Below are 16,560 nucleotides of genomic sequence, written 5' to 3'. Positions count from 1 at the left end.
GCCACGCTGGCGAAGAGGATCTGAGGGAGGCCTAATACTCCTCCGACATCTCCGCCCTCTCCTCATCGGCGGGTGAATTGTCCTGGTCGGAGGACGGCTCCTCCTCGATGTCTGACTCTGCCGACGGAAGAGAGGGAGCAGAGTTCGGCTGGGTAGCCCCCGTGGGCACAGGGCCCTTGGAGGGCTGGTCAGGGTGGCTGCAGTGAAACTCTCTTATGAGAGGGGCATCCAGAATGTGTCGGGCCGGGACCCAGCATCTCTCCTCTGGGCCGTAGACCTCCCAGTCTACCAGGTATTGTAACCCTCTCCCACGACGGCGGGAACGAAGTAAGCGACGAACCGTGTAGGTAAGACCTCCATCGATGAACCGCGGTGGCGGTGGAGGCTGTACTGCAGGGACCAGTGGACACTCCCGCACCGGCTTGACTCTGGAGATGTGGAATGACGGATGGACCCGCATGGCCCGGGGCAGCTTGAGCCTCACCGCTGCAGGATTGATGACCTTCAGGACCTCGAATGGTCCGATGAACCTGGGTGCCAACTTCTTTGCCTCCACTCGCAAGGGTAGGTCCCTGGTCGACAGCCACACCTTCTGACCAACCTGGTAGGTGGGAGCCTTGGAGCGGCGCCGGTTGGCCGCTGCGGAGTACCGGTTGGCTGAGCTGAGGAGCGCAACTCTGGCCTTGGCCCAGGTACGGTGGCAGCGGCGGACGAAAGCCTGGACCGAGGGGCAGGAAACCTCCTTCTCCAAGGCCGAGAACAATGGAGGTTGAAACCCGTAGGCACACTGGAACGGGGACATTCCAGTGGCAGAGCTGGTCAAGGTGTTGTGAGCATACTCCACCCACAGGAGCTGCTGGGACCAGGATGCTGGAGTTTCGGAGACCAAGCACCGTAGAGCTGTCTCCATCTCCTGGTTCTTGCGCTCCGTCTGGCCATTAGACTGTGGGTGGAATCCCGATGACAGGCTGGCTGTGGCCCCGATTAGCGTGCAGAACTCCCTCCAGAAGACTGACGTGAACTGAGGACCCCGGTCGGAGACTACATTCGTGGGAAGCCCGTGAAGCCGGAAGACATGCAGCAGAACCAGCTCAGCAGTCTCCTTGGCCGAGGGGAGCTTGGGCAGGGGGACAAAGTGGGCCGTCTTGCTGAACCGATCTACCACCGTTAGGATGGTGGTATGCTTGTTGGACGGCGGGAGACTGGTCACAAAGTCCAGGGAGATGTGAGACCAGGGCCGATGCGGCACCGACAGAGGTTGCAGGAAACCAGCGGGAGCCTGGTGGGAAGGTTTGTGCCGGTTGCAGACAGGGCAGGCGTTGACAAATTCCCGGGTATCCTTCTCCAGAGTAGCCCACCAGAACCTCTGCTGCAAGGCATCCTTAGTACGCTGGCTCCCAGGATGGCACGTGAGCTTGGAGCTATGGGCCCACTGGAGGACCTCGGACCTCAGGGTCTGGGGAACGAACAGGCGGTCAGGGAGACAGGAGCTCGGCCCGGGCTGGGCCTCCAGGGCAGCCTTGACTCGCTCCTCTACCTCCCAGGTGATAGAGGCAACCAGAACAGGGGCAGACAGGATCTTGTCAGTGCAAGGGGTGGAATCCCCCTTGTCCACAAACTGACGTGACAGGGCGTCCGGCTTGACGTTACGGGTTCCGGGCCGGTAACAGAGGGAAACGTTAAACCGGGTAAAAAACAGAGACCATCTGGCTTGCCGAGAGTTCAGTCTCCTAGCGGACTGAATGTACTCAAGGTTCTTGTGATCAGTCCAACACAGAAATGGCAGACTGGTCCCCTCAAGCCAGTGACGCCACTCCTCAAGGGCCAGCTTAACGGCAAGCAGCTCTCGGTTCCCCACGTCATAGTTGCTCTCTGCCGGTGAGAGCCGCCTGGAAAAGAAGGCGCACGGGTGGAGCTTCTGGTCGCTGGCAGACCGCTGGGACAGGATGGCCCCCACCCCTACATCGGAGGCGTCCACCTCCACCACAAACTGTCTCTCTGGGTCGGGGACTTGCAGGATGGGAGCCGACGTAAACCGGGCCTTCAGGTTCTGGAAGGCCTCCTCAGCCGAAGGTGACCACCGAAACTGCACTCTAGATGAGGTAAGTGCCGTGAGTGGGGCAGCCACGGTGCTATAGCTGCGGATAAACCGCCGATAGAAATTGGCGAATCCCAGGAATCGTTGCAGCTGCTTACGCGAGTCAGGGATGGGCCAGGACGTCACCACTGACACCTTGGCAGGGTCCATCTGCACGATCCCCTGTCCCACGATGTAGCCCAGAAAGGAGACAGAAGAGGCGTGAAACTCGCACTTCTCTGCCTTCACAAACAGGGAATTCCTCAGGAGGCGTTGGAGGACCGATTGAACATGGTGGATGTGCTCCTCTCGGGACCTCGAGAAAATGAGAATGTCATCAAGGTAGACAAATACCTGCTTGTTCAGCATGTCTCTCAGCACATCGTTCACCAGTGCCTGGAAGACGGCTGGGGCATTAGTCAGACCGAAGGGCATCACCAGGTACTCATAATGTCCAGTGGGGGTGTTGAAAGCTGTCTTCCACTCGTCCCCCTCTCGGATCCGGACCAAATGATAGGCGTTACGTAGGTCTAACTTGGTGAAGATGGTAGCCCCTCGCAGCAACTCAAAGGCAGAAGAGATGAGTGGGAGTGGGTAGCGGTTCTTGATGGTACTGTCATTGAGGCCCCTGTAGTCAATGCATAGCCTAAGTGACTTGTCCTTCTTCCCTACGAAGAAGAACCCCGCACCTGCAGGTGAAGAAGAGGGACGAATGATCCCAGCAGCTAGGGAGGAACTGATGTACGCCTCCATGGCCTCTCTCTCAGGTGCCGATAAGGAGTAGAGACGGCCCCTGGGGGGGGTGGTGCCTGGTTGCAGGTTAATGCAGCAGTCGTAGGGACGATGTGGGGGCAGGGATGTGGCCTTGACCTTACTGAATACCTCCCGAAAGTCATGGTACTCCGTAGGCACTCCTGACAGATCCGACGCAGAGCTGGGGCAAGCTGACTGCGGAACTGCAGCAGCTTGTTTCAGGCAGATCAGATGGCATGATGCACTCCACTCCCTGATGGCCCCTGTGGCCCAGTCGATGTGGGGGTTATGGCGACGGAGCCAGGGGTGTCCCAGGATTAGTGGATGCTGGGGTGACCGCAGGATAAGAAACCGAATGGTCTCCAGGTGGTTACCCGACAGGAGCATACGAACTGGTGCGGTCTGGTGAGTCACTGTCCCCAGTAGGTGGCCGTCCAGAGCGTTAGCAGGAACAGGGCATGGCAGCGGTGCCCGCTCGATACCCAGCTGACGGACTAGGTCCTCGTCAATGAAGCTGTCATCAGCACCAGAGTCAATGAACGTAGCTAGGGTCTGTGATCCGTTCACGAGTAGCAGCTGAGCGTGGAAAAGGGGTCTTTGGTTGGGAGAGAGTCTTGTGGTTCGGCTCACCAGTACCTCCCCTGTTACGGGCGAGCCATGTCTTTTACTGGGCACCGGGATACAAAGTGACCAGCCTGGCCACAGTAGAGGCAAAGACCTCCCCGGCGACGGCGCTCCCGCTCCTCGCGGGTGAGACTGGTGCGCCCTACCTCCATGGGCTCAACCTCCACTGGTTGAGAGGCCAAGGTGAAGCTGGTGGCTGCCGGAGGAGCTCGGCGCTGGTTGAAAGCGCGGCGATCTGTCTCCCCCTTGCGTCGCTCCTGTCGCCTTGCCTGGATGCGTCTGTCCACTCGGGAAGTCAATTCTATTAAGCCATTTAAACTGGCAGGCAAATCAAAAGAGATCAGTTCATCTTTAACATACTCCGCTAGCCCAGTCAAGAACACCTCGCACTGTGCTGCCTCGTTCCAGTCGCTAAGGCGTGCTCTTGTTCGAAACTCCAAGGCATAATCTACCACAGTCCGGTCTCCCTGACGCAGCTCCGCTAGTCCCCCGCTTGGATCTGGGCCCTTGGAAACTGCCCCGAAAACCTTGCGAAGCTCTGCCGAAAACAGGAACGAAGAGCAGGCCGGCGTGCGTCTCTCCCATTCAGCGGTACCCCACAGTCGCGCTCTGTCAGTCAGGTGGTTGATGGTGAAGGCTACCTTAGCCTCCTCCGAGGCGAAGGTGTGGGGCTGCAGAGAGAACAGGATGGAGCAGTTTGTGATGTATGGGTTGCAGCCCTTAGGTTCTCCAGCGTAGCGCTCCGGGGTACCCACACGAGGCTCGTGTGTTGGCACAGGCGCTGGTGAGACCGGAGGTGGAGAGGCCGGACGTGGAGAGGCAGGAGACGGCGCAGCGGCTACCAGCTGGGTCAGGGCCGTCGTCAGTTGTAGCATCTGGGCGGTCATCGCCGTCATAGCCTGCTCCTGGACTGCTGCGTCGTGACGCCAAACAAGGTAAATCTTTTTCTCCTTTATATACTATTTTTTACGGTGGCGCATTGCAATCACTTTATCAGTTTATCAAGTGAATGACCTGTGATTCATATGATAGTCAGTTAAAGAGCCTTACAGTTGCTCTATTCATGTCATCATGTAATTATGAGATCCTGATCTCGTAATCATGAGATAGGGTGTCTATTTTGTTTAACAAGTGAATGCAATGTTCTGGTAAGAGGTTTGAATTGTTTTCAGATAAATTAACTTTTTATGTTATTGTAGGTGAAGTGTCGGCTCTGCTCCACAGAGCTATCTTATATCAATAAGAGCACTTCATCAATGCTGAGGCATTATAGAGCTCGGCATGGCAATGAAGAATTGGCAGATACTCGTGAGAGTACCCCAGGTATGTTAAAATTCTCTCTAAAAATTGTGCTAAAAAAAAACATGCATGCAAAACGACAGGCTCCAGGCCTGGTATCGAACCTCCAACCCTCCGCGCGGGAGCCGAATATAGTAAGACTTAACTTCCTTAACTTTTACCATTCATTCTCTATGGTAGTCCTTATCACTACAAGTGTCATATATTTTTGGCCACAAGTGAGATTTTGGGGGCGCTGTTTCCTCCCTTGGATTAGAGGGAAAGAAACTCCGTTTCCCCCTGAGACAGACGTCCAGCAGCAGCGAGCAGACTACAGTAGATAAACAACCTGTACCTCACGGCGTCTTTTCACGGCTTGTTCTCCGGACAAACAGTCAAACATAAGTACGGCTCTTCTTCCAAGGTCTTCATGAACGGTTCTGAGTTGTATTTGTGGGTCAACTGTTTCTGTAGTTTACTTAGTGTTGTTGTTTAGCATTGGTTATAGCTCTGTTTGATGCTAGCAACGTCACGTCAGTACATTAAGGTGACGTGTAACGGGACGTATGCATGTAACGTTATTGTGTGTGTGTGTGTGTGTGTGTGTGTGTGTGTGTGTGTGTGTGTGTGTGTGTGTGTGTGTGTGTGTGTGAGGTGATGTATGCATGTATATTGTTGTGTGTGTAACGTTGTCAGCATTAACAGTAGTAATTTGAATCTTCATGAATCATATTCTTTTGAATAGGTAAATACAACTGTGACCAACAGAATAATGATGCTGCCTGTGTGCCTGCCTGTCTATCTGCCTGTCTGCCTGTCTATCTGCCTGTCTGCCTGCCTGTCTGTCATAACACATGCTGTTACCTAGTTATTACACATGCTGATCACCGTTACCGTGAGGGACTCTGTCTATGAAGTGCATTGTGTTTTGCTGTGCAGGAGATGATGAAGAAGACCATCAACTTCTTCCCAGGAAGGAAGGCGGTGTTGTTCAGAACGGGTCCATCGGGCCATCTGCGACAGGACCCTTCTGATGAGGCCATGAAGATTAAAACAGACCCATCGCTCCAGGACAAGTCTTGTGCTCAGAGACCGGACCTTGTGAGGACCAATGCTCTCTCTCTGGTCCTCCAGCGTGGAGGGGATGTGTCAGACAGACAGGAGGTGATGGGGGAGTATGTGCTGCAATTTGGAAAGTACAAGGGGAAGTTATTCAGGTGGCTCCTTGAAAACGACATTGGCTACACCATTTACCTAATGAAGAAGGTAGAAGAGGAGGAGAGAGACGGTACATTCAACCCTCAAGGACACAGTAAGGACAGCCTGCTGTCCTTTCTGGATTATGCCAGGAGCTTCCAGGAGGTGGAGGACCTGAGGGAGTACCTCGTCTCCAGGAAGCCTGCTTCACCAGCGGCAACAGAGGGTGACACTACTGTCGGCTTTGGAGCCAGGGCCAAGAACACCTGGGGGCAGATCTGGGAGAGCAGGGCTGATGGCTATGCGGCCTTCGTTTCAAGAGTGAAGTGCATCAGAAACAGCAGGATGTACAACCTGCAGCAGTACATCCTCAAGCAGCAGAGGGCTGAGTCCTGTCCACCACCTGCAGCTACTTCAGCGCCTACAACGCTAGGTCAGCTCACAAAAGCATGCAAACACAGTTTGTTGTGAACATTCAGTGTCCAAACACACCTCATGTTAATGTTTCATCTCGTAGTAATTGAGGAGGACGAGCAGCTGGAGAGAGAGATGCTGAATCTGTCTCCGTCCAAATTCCACACTGAACTAAGTAAGTGGATCTACTTTAACAAACAGAGCTTTCATACACATGGTACTGTACATGTAACAATCTAATGTCATCGCCTGTGCTTTCAGGGCCACCAGCAGCCGTCTCCAGGACCCCGGCTGTATCTTCACCAACAGGTTTCAATCAATCAGTGTGGAGGAGGATTCTGTGTTCACCAGAATTCCCCTCCCATTACTGTTCTCTCTCAAATAGTTTGTTGTTTTGGCCGTGTTCAGGCCTGTTCTCATGCCTGTGTTCTCTTACTCTCCTACTAACTGAAGGATTTAACATGTCACCGATGATGGTAAGTGTTTTCCTTTTTTTTTTTTTTTGCATACTTTTTATTATCATTCCAGGATGTGGCATGTTAGCCTACATATGTATATGTAGGCTAACATGCCACATCTTTTATTGACAGGTTGTGTTTATACTATATATTGATATAGTTTCTGTGCTTTACCTGTTTACAAACACAAATACATTGGTTTTCGTTAAATAAACAAAATAGCTACTTGCAATTAAAGTAAAGGACATTTTCAGTGTGCAGAAGCAACAGGTAAAGACACACTGAACACACACACACACACACTTTGTGTGAAGAAAATGACGCAGAGTTGTTTTTACAGCACACAGGACTAAGTCGCCGGCTACCGTGACTGTTTCCAGACCTGCTGAGCCAGATGAGCCCCTTGTGGCTAAAGCTCCAGTAAAAGGTAATCATCTTACTCTCCTCCTCACGTTCCACCGTCCTGGAAGTCGTTCTAACTGTGTGTCGTTTCTTTGCTGTTCTTTGAATCCACAGTGAAGGCTGTGCTGCCGGTCCCTCCTCAGCTGCTCGCCATCGGCCCTCAGCTCGTGATAGCAGATCAGGAACCCAATGTGTTGATGCAAAGTATGTAGTCCTTGTCACAGTTCAGCGTGCATGTTCTCCTGCCCACCCTGCTGCACTCACTCCCTTCTGTATTACCTTGTCAGCTCTATCACTCTCACCGGCCCACTCACCTATTTCCCCTTCAGTCACTGCCATATCGTTCTCTGTGTTAAGCCAGACCATCCAGCACTTCAGTGTATATTCTCTTATTGTACATGTAATGTTGTATTTGGTTTTACATTTCTTCCATGTGCAGCTCCTGCCGTCTCTGTCGATGCTCCACACCAGCTTGCATCCTCCGTCCCTGCTCATGATCATGACGTTGCTCAGTGGAAGTGCTCTCAGCAGCAGAGGCTGTGGATGAAGGCGGAGCTAGAGGCGTTGGGGCTGTGGCCGGGTTCACGTCCAGTACGTCACCTAATGAACATGCTGTCCCTGTGGCGTCATCCACCTCAACCCGAGCTCATAGACGCCGTCTCCGAGCTGCCGTCACCAAAGTACTTTCAGCTTCACCCTTTTTTCATCTGGAAGCCGGAGCACGCGCTCATGGAGAGGGCGAGGAACAATTACGACCTGCCTTGTCTTTACGGTTGTCCCAACCCTCACGTAGCATCGTCCGGCATTGGAAGGCCGAGGGTCATTATTGGCACCGGCTGTCAGTACTACATTTTAGCCTCCCGGCTCACCTGCAGGGGGTGTGAGAAGTACTGGCATGCGGACAAGCCTCAGTGGCTGGAGAAGCTCCCGCAGCGCTTCCGCAACATGGTGCCGGCGTTCCTGACGCACAAAAAGGCCGTCTGCAAGTCAGTGATGGACGAGATGAGGCGCAGCGGCAGATCACCAGAAGACATGTCCGAGCAGCTGACAGAGACGCTGCATCTGAAATATGAGAGGGCTCACCTGGCCTACCTGCTGAGTGTGCAGAACGTCAGGGACGCTGAGGCCGGAGTCTACGGCCAGAGAACCATCACCGGGCTCCTCAGACAGGCCGACGCTCCAGAGCCATTCGGTGGATACTCTGACGCTGACGGCTGGTGTGGAGTGTCCATATCTTCACACTACCTGGTGCATTGTCTGGTTCGTGAGTACCGGCGGCAGCATCAGCACCTCACTCTGCTGCTACAGGGCACCTTCGGACAGACACTGAGGTCCGACCACACCCGCAAGGTGGCGAGGAAGGTGGTGCTGTCGTCCGGCACCGTGTCTTCATACGCCATCATGAACGAGAACTGGATGATCCTGAGCTGGGTGATGCTGCAGTCAGAGTGCGACCGGTCCCTTCATCCCATGTATGAGGGTCTGTCTCAGCGCTACACTGCAGCTGGAGTGGAGAAGGCCGGCTACCAGTGGGTGGACAGGTATGAAGAACCAGTTTAGATTGAAAACTTCATTTTTTGTTTTTGACTTGGACGTTATATAGTTTTGTTGTCTTTTTTATTTTTTTATTCAGTTTAAAGTGTTTTCTGACTGAAAAGATGTAAACATGGAAAACTTCAGGTTGATTATTTTATACTGTAAAACATATTGAGGCTGAGTTTGTACTTAGGCTGTGAATTTATTTCCCATGTTTTAGGGACTGCTGTGCTGCCTTCAGGGTCCTGCACCCAGGAGCTCAGGAGCAGCTTTCATGGGACTGCTGGAGGACCTCAGAGGCCACGTCTGGAAACCTGGCTAACAACAGCGCCTCAAGGACCAAATTCAACACTGACATCACCATCAAGTTGGATTTGTTTCACTGCATGCGGCGCTTAACCAGAGAGTGTGTCTCAGAGCATCACTCGCTCTACAGCTCTTTTTGCCAGTTCCTCTCTGCAGCCTTCCTTGTTGTGGACCAGGGAGATCTCCAGAGGCTCAGGGAGGCGTACACCTTCTGTGGTATCTCTCCTGCTAATCCCACCAAGCAGCACACCAGAGAGCACTGCAGGACAAAGGTGCCACAGCCCAGAGAGCTGCTGCAGAGGGTAGAAGACGTCCTGCATCACTTCCACCTCGCAAAAGATGCCAACGATCTGCTCCTCTTCAAGTCCTCCATGCTGAACATGTGGAGGATTCAGCGTGTGCACATCCTGAGAGGCTGCCTGAGCGACCCGGGGGAGGTGGGGGAGGGAACCCTCTATAGGTTTGGTGGCACCTTGCAGTTAAATCACACAAAGGGCGAGGGAGCTGCTGTACCCATCTGGATCCCTGTGAGAGGCACCTCTCAGCAGGAGGGCTTCCACTCCCACCAAGCCCAGTGGGTGACTGGGAACCGGGTGTCCTGCGAACTATTTCAGGCCCAGGCCATGACGGGAGTGGTGCGCTGGAACTTCCAGAGGCTGGTGGACCTGAAGCTGCCTGGTGTGTTCGACCCCGCGTTGATAGCAGAGCTCAACATTTTGTCTTCGAAGGTGACGGCAAAGGCAAAATATCCAGCTCTGCAGATCACCGACAGAGACACAGGGGAAAGGTTTGGACTTGACTATGTGGAGCCCGGCTGTCGTCCTGTTCCTCTGGACTGGGAGAAGCACAAGTCACAGCCAAACATGGCAGCTGCTGTCGCCATGGAGACGGATAATTTCCCTCAAGCTGCAGATGCCACAGGCTGTCAGGTAATCCAGATGAATCCCCCGGTCAATTATCAATAACTATTATCAGATTGTCAATAACTATTGTCATCTCCATGTGATGCTTTATTTCAGGAGACCAGTCTCACTGTCAAGGAGCCTCCACTTGCAGCTGTGCGCATCCTGTCTTTCCAGCAGGGGTCTGAGGCCAAGTTCCAGCCGCCCTTGATGTCGTCGTCTGCCACAGGTAGCTTTCAGATGACCTCTCATATAGACAGTTAGAACCAGCAGCGGACATAATATCAAGACAATCGTCTTAATATGTTGTTTATTAACAATAATCATGAACATATAAAAAACATATCGCCATATAATTGTATTCTAACAATAGACATTATAATAAACATGTGCTTTAAACATTGTATTTATTTACAGCACCGCTGCCCGTATCCTCCTCTCCTCGAGCCACTCGCACCGGATCCATCAAAACCGGCGGCATCGTCCAAGTCCTGGACCACAGCCGGTGGACAGGAGCCATGAGAGCTGCCATCAACGAGCTTCTGATTAAGCACCACGGAGCTCCACGCATGCTGAAGCAGGTGGATGATGACTACGCTGCCATGGTCCAGAGGTCGTGCACTGACCCAAACACTTTAATCCACCCCACCACATGCCAACATATCTCCAGATATGTGAAGCATCTGGCCAAAAAAAAACAAAACACCAGCTCCTCTCTCAACACCAGCCCAGAGAAGGTGCTGGAGACTCAGCAGCTGTGGCAGAGTTTGACCTCCGGCAGCCAGACGGTCAGTGTGCCGGTCACAACCCTGCCTGCTGCCACCCTCAACCCTCCACCTGTGGCTGCTCCCCAGGAGGAGTCACTGAGCCGGGATGCAGTGGAGAAGCTGGTGACGGAGATCCTAGAGAAGCAGCAGCAGCAACAGCAACAACAGCAGAAGAAGAAGAAGAAGAAGATGACGAGGAACTGTTTAGCCTGCGGTCAGCCAAAGTCGCGTTATCTTGCTGATGGTTCCTCTGTTCATTTCTTCTATCAATCTAAAACTGTAAAGTATTTCTACTGCTCCACCAAGGTCTTTGAGGCCTACGCAGGCGAAGGCCTCAAAGACCCCCGCATGTCCTTTGAGAACTTTGCAGCGTCTCCTTTCTTTGAGCGGGAGCTGGAGGCCTCAAAGCAGAGGGGGGCCGAGTGGAGGAAGGTGTCAGAGGAGAGGAAGAAGAGGACGTCAGCGGTGGAGCTGCCGACAGGTCGCCTGTGCCGGTTCTGCCACCGGCCGCTGAAGCAGGGCCCCAGCAGCCCTCACATACACAGCAGCTTCCCTGGGGAGAAGGGGAAGTACATCTACTGCCCCTCCAGAGTGTTCTCCCTGTACCAGGACCAGGGCATGGTGGAGGAGATGACCTGGAAGGACTTCACAGCATCTGCTTTCTATGAGGCTGAGAGGGACAGGTGGATCAGAGAGAAGAAGAAGTGACATCATTACTGCACAGACTGTGTTGTTCACATTCAGATTCTTTGTCATTGTACATACAAGTACTGAGACTGTGTTGTGAGACTGTGCATTTTAGAATTCAGCTGTGTTTTACAATAAAATATCTTGAAATCATCACTTTGACTGTCTTCAATGCACAGAACATTAAATAATCAAACATTTAGATATGATCAGCTGCATACGTGCACAGATGTGTAAAATAAACATCTGTTGTGCCTTATAAGTACATCTGCAGCATGATCTTTGGAGATTAATATCTTATTTGCATAATTACATCACAATAAATGCTTGATTATTTGTTTTGTGTTCTGCTCACATTCTGGAGCTGACAATTTATTTGGGTGAGGTGGGAGTCAAACCGCTGACTTTGTGTACCGTCTGGAAAGTCCTCTATGGCTATACGCGGCTGGCCTCTTGCTGTGAGGCAACAGTGCTAACCACTACACCACCATGTCGTCTTATGTCTATTTGATATTGTTTGTAAGAATTACAGTCCTTTTATTAAGCTTTTGACAAAATAGTTCCTTTTGGCTTGCAGTTCCTAACAAGCAAGCAGTGGATGAGGCAGTGGTCAATATGATCATCAAAGACTGTCAGCCACTCAGCTTTGTTGAAAATGAGGGATTCAGGGAGCTCCTGAAGCTTATTGTACCCTCGCATGCTCGACCCAGCAGGAAGGTATGTTTAAGAATTTTAATTATATGTTTGTACTAACTATATAACTATATTTTAGTGGTGTAACAGTATTTGTATGGTTATTTTCAGACCATCAAGGACTTGGTGAGCCAGAGATATGAGGAGGAAAAGGAGAAAACCAAAAAGGACCTCCAGAGTGCTGTTGCTGTTACTTTAACAGCTGATATGTGGACGTCCATGAATATGGAGGCATATCTAGCTGTTACTGGCCACTATGTGGACAAAGAAAGCCATGAACTCCATTCATCAGTCTTGGCAGTGCAGCATTTTCCTCAGAAACACACTGCAGAAAACATTGCCACGGTTAAAAGGAGCCTCATGGAGGAGTGGGGCATAGCAGGAAAGGTCAGGTGTCTTGTCACTGATGCAGCAGCAAACATGACTGCATGTGCTCGAATGCTGCAAATACGGCATACCATTTGTATAGCCCATTCCCTGAATTTAATTGTGAGAAAATCATGCGATCAAATCCCAACAATAACTGAAATACGCAACAAAACACGACACATTGTGACATACTTTCGATCGAGCGTGACTGCTAAAGAGAAGCTCACTCAAATACAGCAACAGCTGGGAACACCGGGCCATAAATGAATAAACGAGGTGCCAACACGATGGAACAGTACCTACCAAATGTTTGAAAGAATGACTGAGCAGAAGGAGGCAGTCTGGGTGTCACTGGCCTCATTAAAACCTGACATCACTCCACTGACTCCAGAAGAATGTCAGATCATTGAAGAGATGCTCAGGGTTCTTGTTCCTTTTGACCAAGCTACAAGAGAACTGTCTGAGGAAAAAAGGGTCTCTGGGTCAAAGGTCATTCCCATGATGAGATAATGCTCCACATTGAGCTTCAACGTCAGGCCACAACAGTGACACAAACAGCTGCTCAGCAACTGGCTGAAAACCTGAGGAAGCGGCTAACTGACGCTATTTGCGGCATAGAATCTCTCAGTGTGATGACTCTGGCAACTCTGTTAGATCCCAGATTTAAAAAGAATGGATTTGTTAGTCAGCAAAAGGCAAGTGAAGCGGTGAAGAGACTGCAGTCAGAATGTGCAGAAGAAATGAGGAGCCAAGAGCCTGACCCAAGAGAAGAAGAGCCTAGCTCTTCACATGGGTCAGAACCCAGTTCAGGTATGAAAATACATTTTTGTGGCACTTTGTGATATGATTCATCATGTGATAATGAAGTAATGATTAACTATTTTTTTAGGGCACAATCTCTGGAAGACTTTAGATATGGAGGTTGCAGAGACCCAGAAGACGAGGAACGCAACAGCTGACTCCATTATTGAAGTCCAACGCTACCTGGCAGAAACAAACACACCCAGAAACCAAGATCCTTTGCAATATTGGAAATGGAACCAGAACATATACCCACATCTTCATCAACTTGCACTTAAAACTCTCTGCTCACCATCATCGTCTGTACCATGCGAAAGAGTATTTTCCAAGGCTGGGGAGCTGGTGTGTAAGAGGAGAAATCGCCTTGGAGCAAAGACACTCGAAAAACTTTTGTTTCTCAATAAAAATTCATGAACTGATCACTTTTTGGTCTTTTATTTCATATGATTTAACAGTTAAGTTGACAAATGTGCACATAAGTTACAAAATTGTAACTCTGAATTTTTACTCTAATTTGCTATATTTTACATACCAACTCAGTTTTAGCATTTACACGAACAAGGACTTTCTTTACCTGCAATGATTTTATAACTACTGCAGGGGTCACTATTGGGTGACCAACACAGTATCAATACAGTGCCGACACAGTTTGTTTAGTGTGTCAATACACTCCTTGAGGTATCATCGTCCCATCACTATTCTCGATCCTCTCGAACCGGCTTGCTGCAGAAGGTTGTGCTGGGTCCATAATTGGCCAGATCGTAATGTAACGGCCCGATAACCCAAGGACCCAAAAGCACAACTCAGGAAGGCAGAGGTACAGAATATGACTCTTTTACTTAACAGGTAACTACAGGTTACACACAAGGAATGCTGGAGAGCTAGGTTCAAGAACACAAGACGATCTGGCAGAGGACACATGCAAGTGAGGGACCTAAATAGTGAGCTAATGAGGGAACGGGCTGCAGGTGAGATGGCCGTGAGGCCAGGTGACGGTGATGAGTGGTAATCAGGTGTGAGTGGCAGGATCTGGAATGACAGGACAGTTAGTATACAGACAGGCAGACAGGATGAAAATAACTTAAAGAACAGCGTGGCGCTGAACCGTGACAGCAACACTGTTAGTAAACTCAAGTACTTACACCTGTCTGCTCTCACTTTCCCGCTCATTTTACTCTGTCTTGTTGAACCAGTCTTTATTTGCTCAAACTCCATCCCAGCTGCAGATTGGGAGCAAAAAGCAAAATATATATATATATAATTATTAAAACTAAAAAGGGTCACTTCTGGGTCAGGGAGTTGGAAAAGACCCAAACTGGGCTGAGCTGAGTTTAGACTGAATTAGGTCTGAAATAAATAAGCAAACAAGCAAAGAAACTAAACAAACGCATTTACATTGCTTATTTATTTTATGCTACCAGTGTAATCAGAGAATGTTGTTGCTGAAAACACACTGAAAGTGACAGTTTGGATATTTTGACATCAGTCACTGGGGATACAACAGAACCTCAACTCAGCTGAAGAGAGTTTCAGCTGAATGTTGTTCTCACGCCTTAAACAAGAGTCTGTCTCTCAGAGACATGGGAATACTTTATTACTGTTTGTTCTGATAATCACATGGTAATGATCCATTTGGGCACATTGGCAGAACATACACAGGGCATGAGAGTTGAGTATAAGAGAGAAGAAGATCCACCTGACAGTCAGACAGACGAGCAGCAGAAACCAGAACACATCTGTGGTGAGTACACTTTACAGAATACAGGAGCTGCTGGTCTGACGCTGCCTCCATCAGTCACTTAGTTTGTCACTGTTATTATTAACGGATAGAGGCAGCGGGAAACCAGCAACTCTGTGTTCTGATGGGGAGAATTACTGTTTCTGTTCTTGGAGAGCTTAGATAAGCTTAGATAGAGGGGGCGGCTGTAGCTCATGGAGAGAGTGATCGTCCCGTAACCACAAGGTAGCCGATTCCATACCCGGTCTCCCCATAGCTCGCATGCCTCAGTGTCCTTGAGCAAGACACTGAACCCAGTTGCTCCCCGGTCTCCTCACAGGGCAGCACACTGCTCCTTAACGGCTTTAGTTCCTCATCAGAAATGGCTGTCAAGGTAAAGGAGGGAAAATATTCTAAATATAGCGTCTACATCTGATACTAACCCTCAGCTCCTTTAAATCCAGATTGAAGACTTTTCTGTTTGCTGTTGCCTTTAATTGATCCATATTGATATTTAGCTTTTTGACTGTTTTAATGTTTTCTCAACTGTTTTAAATCCTGTTTTCTCTGCATTATGTTTTGATGCTTTTAATGGTTTTATGTGAAGCACTTTGAATCGCCTTGTTGTTGAAATGTGCTCTCCAAATAAACTTGCCTTGCCTTCAAAACATCAGAATGAACCCTTTAATGCTAAGCTAACCGGATAGTTTCATGTTTACTGAACTCACACAACAGTAGTATCAGAAAGTGAATCAAGCAAATGCTTAATGAGATGAATTACAACAGTGGCGGGCTGTGGATTTGGTAGCTACGCCCGCTGTCTGTTTAGTTTAAGCTGAAGGCAACAGAGGACCACAGGAGCTGTGCAATGAGAGAATAAGCTAATAGGGAAAAGATATTCTAATACATGTAGTGTGTTTGTGAAAAGCAATTAAGCATGTATTCTTTTCTACTTTCAAACTGTCGCATGTCCAGGTCGTATTCCAGCTGAGGAGCACTAAGAGTTATCGAGGTCTGAGTCATGCGTCCATCTGTGGTCACTGCTGTCCTGCTGTTGGTGGGCATCATCAACACTGTGACAGCAATAAGCCCCGGTAAGTACACGACCATCAGCACAATATTATCAAACTAAAACCCAAGAAACTTGGTCATTGAAGTACTAGTGTTCCCACAGGTACTCCTTGGAGAGCATGTGCAAAGTATCCTGTTACGCAATGTGCCGAAGCAGGATGGATGAGCTTTGATGGGAAGCGCTGTGTGAAATACGTCTTTGTTCAAAAGACCTTCCAGGAGGCACAGGTGATAAAACACACACACACACACACACACACACACACACACACACACACACACACACACACACACACACACACACACACACACACACACACACACACACACAGGACGATAAAAGAAAAAAGAAGATCAATTCATCCTTTTCTTGTCTTATATGTTCTGATAAAGTTCTGGTGAAGACTAACACTCTTTCACATTTCTGTTGGTTTCAGGCTCACTGCCTCTCTTTGGGTAGTGAACTGTTGTCAATACACAATGAAGATGAGAAGAACCATGCGATGTG

General features: G+C 49.8%; 1 protein-coding gene across 1 annotated transcript; it reads left to right on the top strand.

Moving 5' to 3' along the window:
* Positions 1-5,048: 5,048 nt before the first annotated feature.
* Positions 5,049-11,548, top strand: LOC306734492 (uncharacterized protein). The gene is made up of 10 exons (XM_079215849.1): positions 5,049-5,137; positions 5,672-6,362; positions 6,447-6,518; positions 6,605-6,819; positions 7,192-7,228; positions 7,318-7,407; positions 7,643-8,744; positions 8,960-9,974; positions 10,065-10,176; positions 10,365-11,548. The coding sequence occupies exons 2-10, from the start codon at positions 5,675-5,677 to the stop codon at positions 11,420-11,422; spliced, it is 4,389 nt and encodes a 1,462-aa protein (XP_079071975.1). The 5' UTR covers positions 5,049-5,137; positions 5,672-5,674; the 3' UTR covers positions 11,423-11,548.
* The last annotated feature ends 5,012 nt before the right edge of the window (positions 11,549-16,560 follow it).

The sequence above is a fragment of the Taurulus bubalis genome, assembly GCF_910589615.1.
Source record: "Taurulus bubalis genome assembly, chromosome: 3".
NCBI lineage: Eukaryota > Metazoa > Chordata > Actinopteri > Perciformes > Cottidae > Taurulus > Taurulus bubalis.
The sequence above is the reverse complement of the archived record's forward strand: the minus strand, read 5'-3'. Positions and strand labels throughout refer to the sequence as shown.

Bases quoted from the DNA above. Each gene is read 5' to 3' on its own strand.
- LOC306734492 (XM_079215849.1), top strand. From the start codon at position 5,675: ATGATGAAGAAGACCATCAACTTCTTCCCAGGAAGGAAGGCGGTGTTG. The intron at 6,363-6,446 runs GTCAGCTCACAA...TTCATCTCGTAG, and splicing joins TTCAGCGCCTACAACGCTAG to TAATTGAGGAGGACGAGCAG. The intron at 9,975-10,064 runs GTAATCCAGATG...GCTTTATTTCAG, and splicing joins CAGATGCCACAGGCTGTCAG to GAGACCAGTCTCACTGTCAA.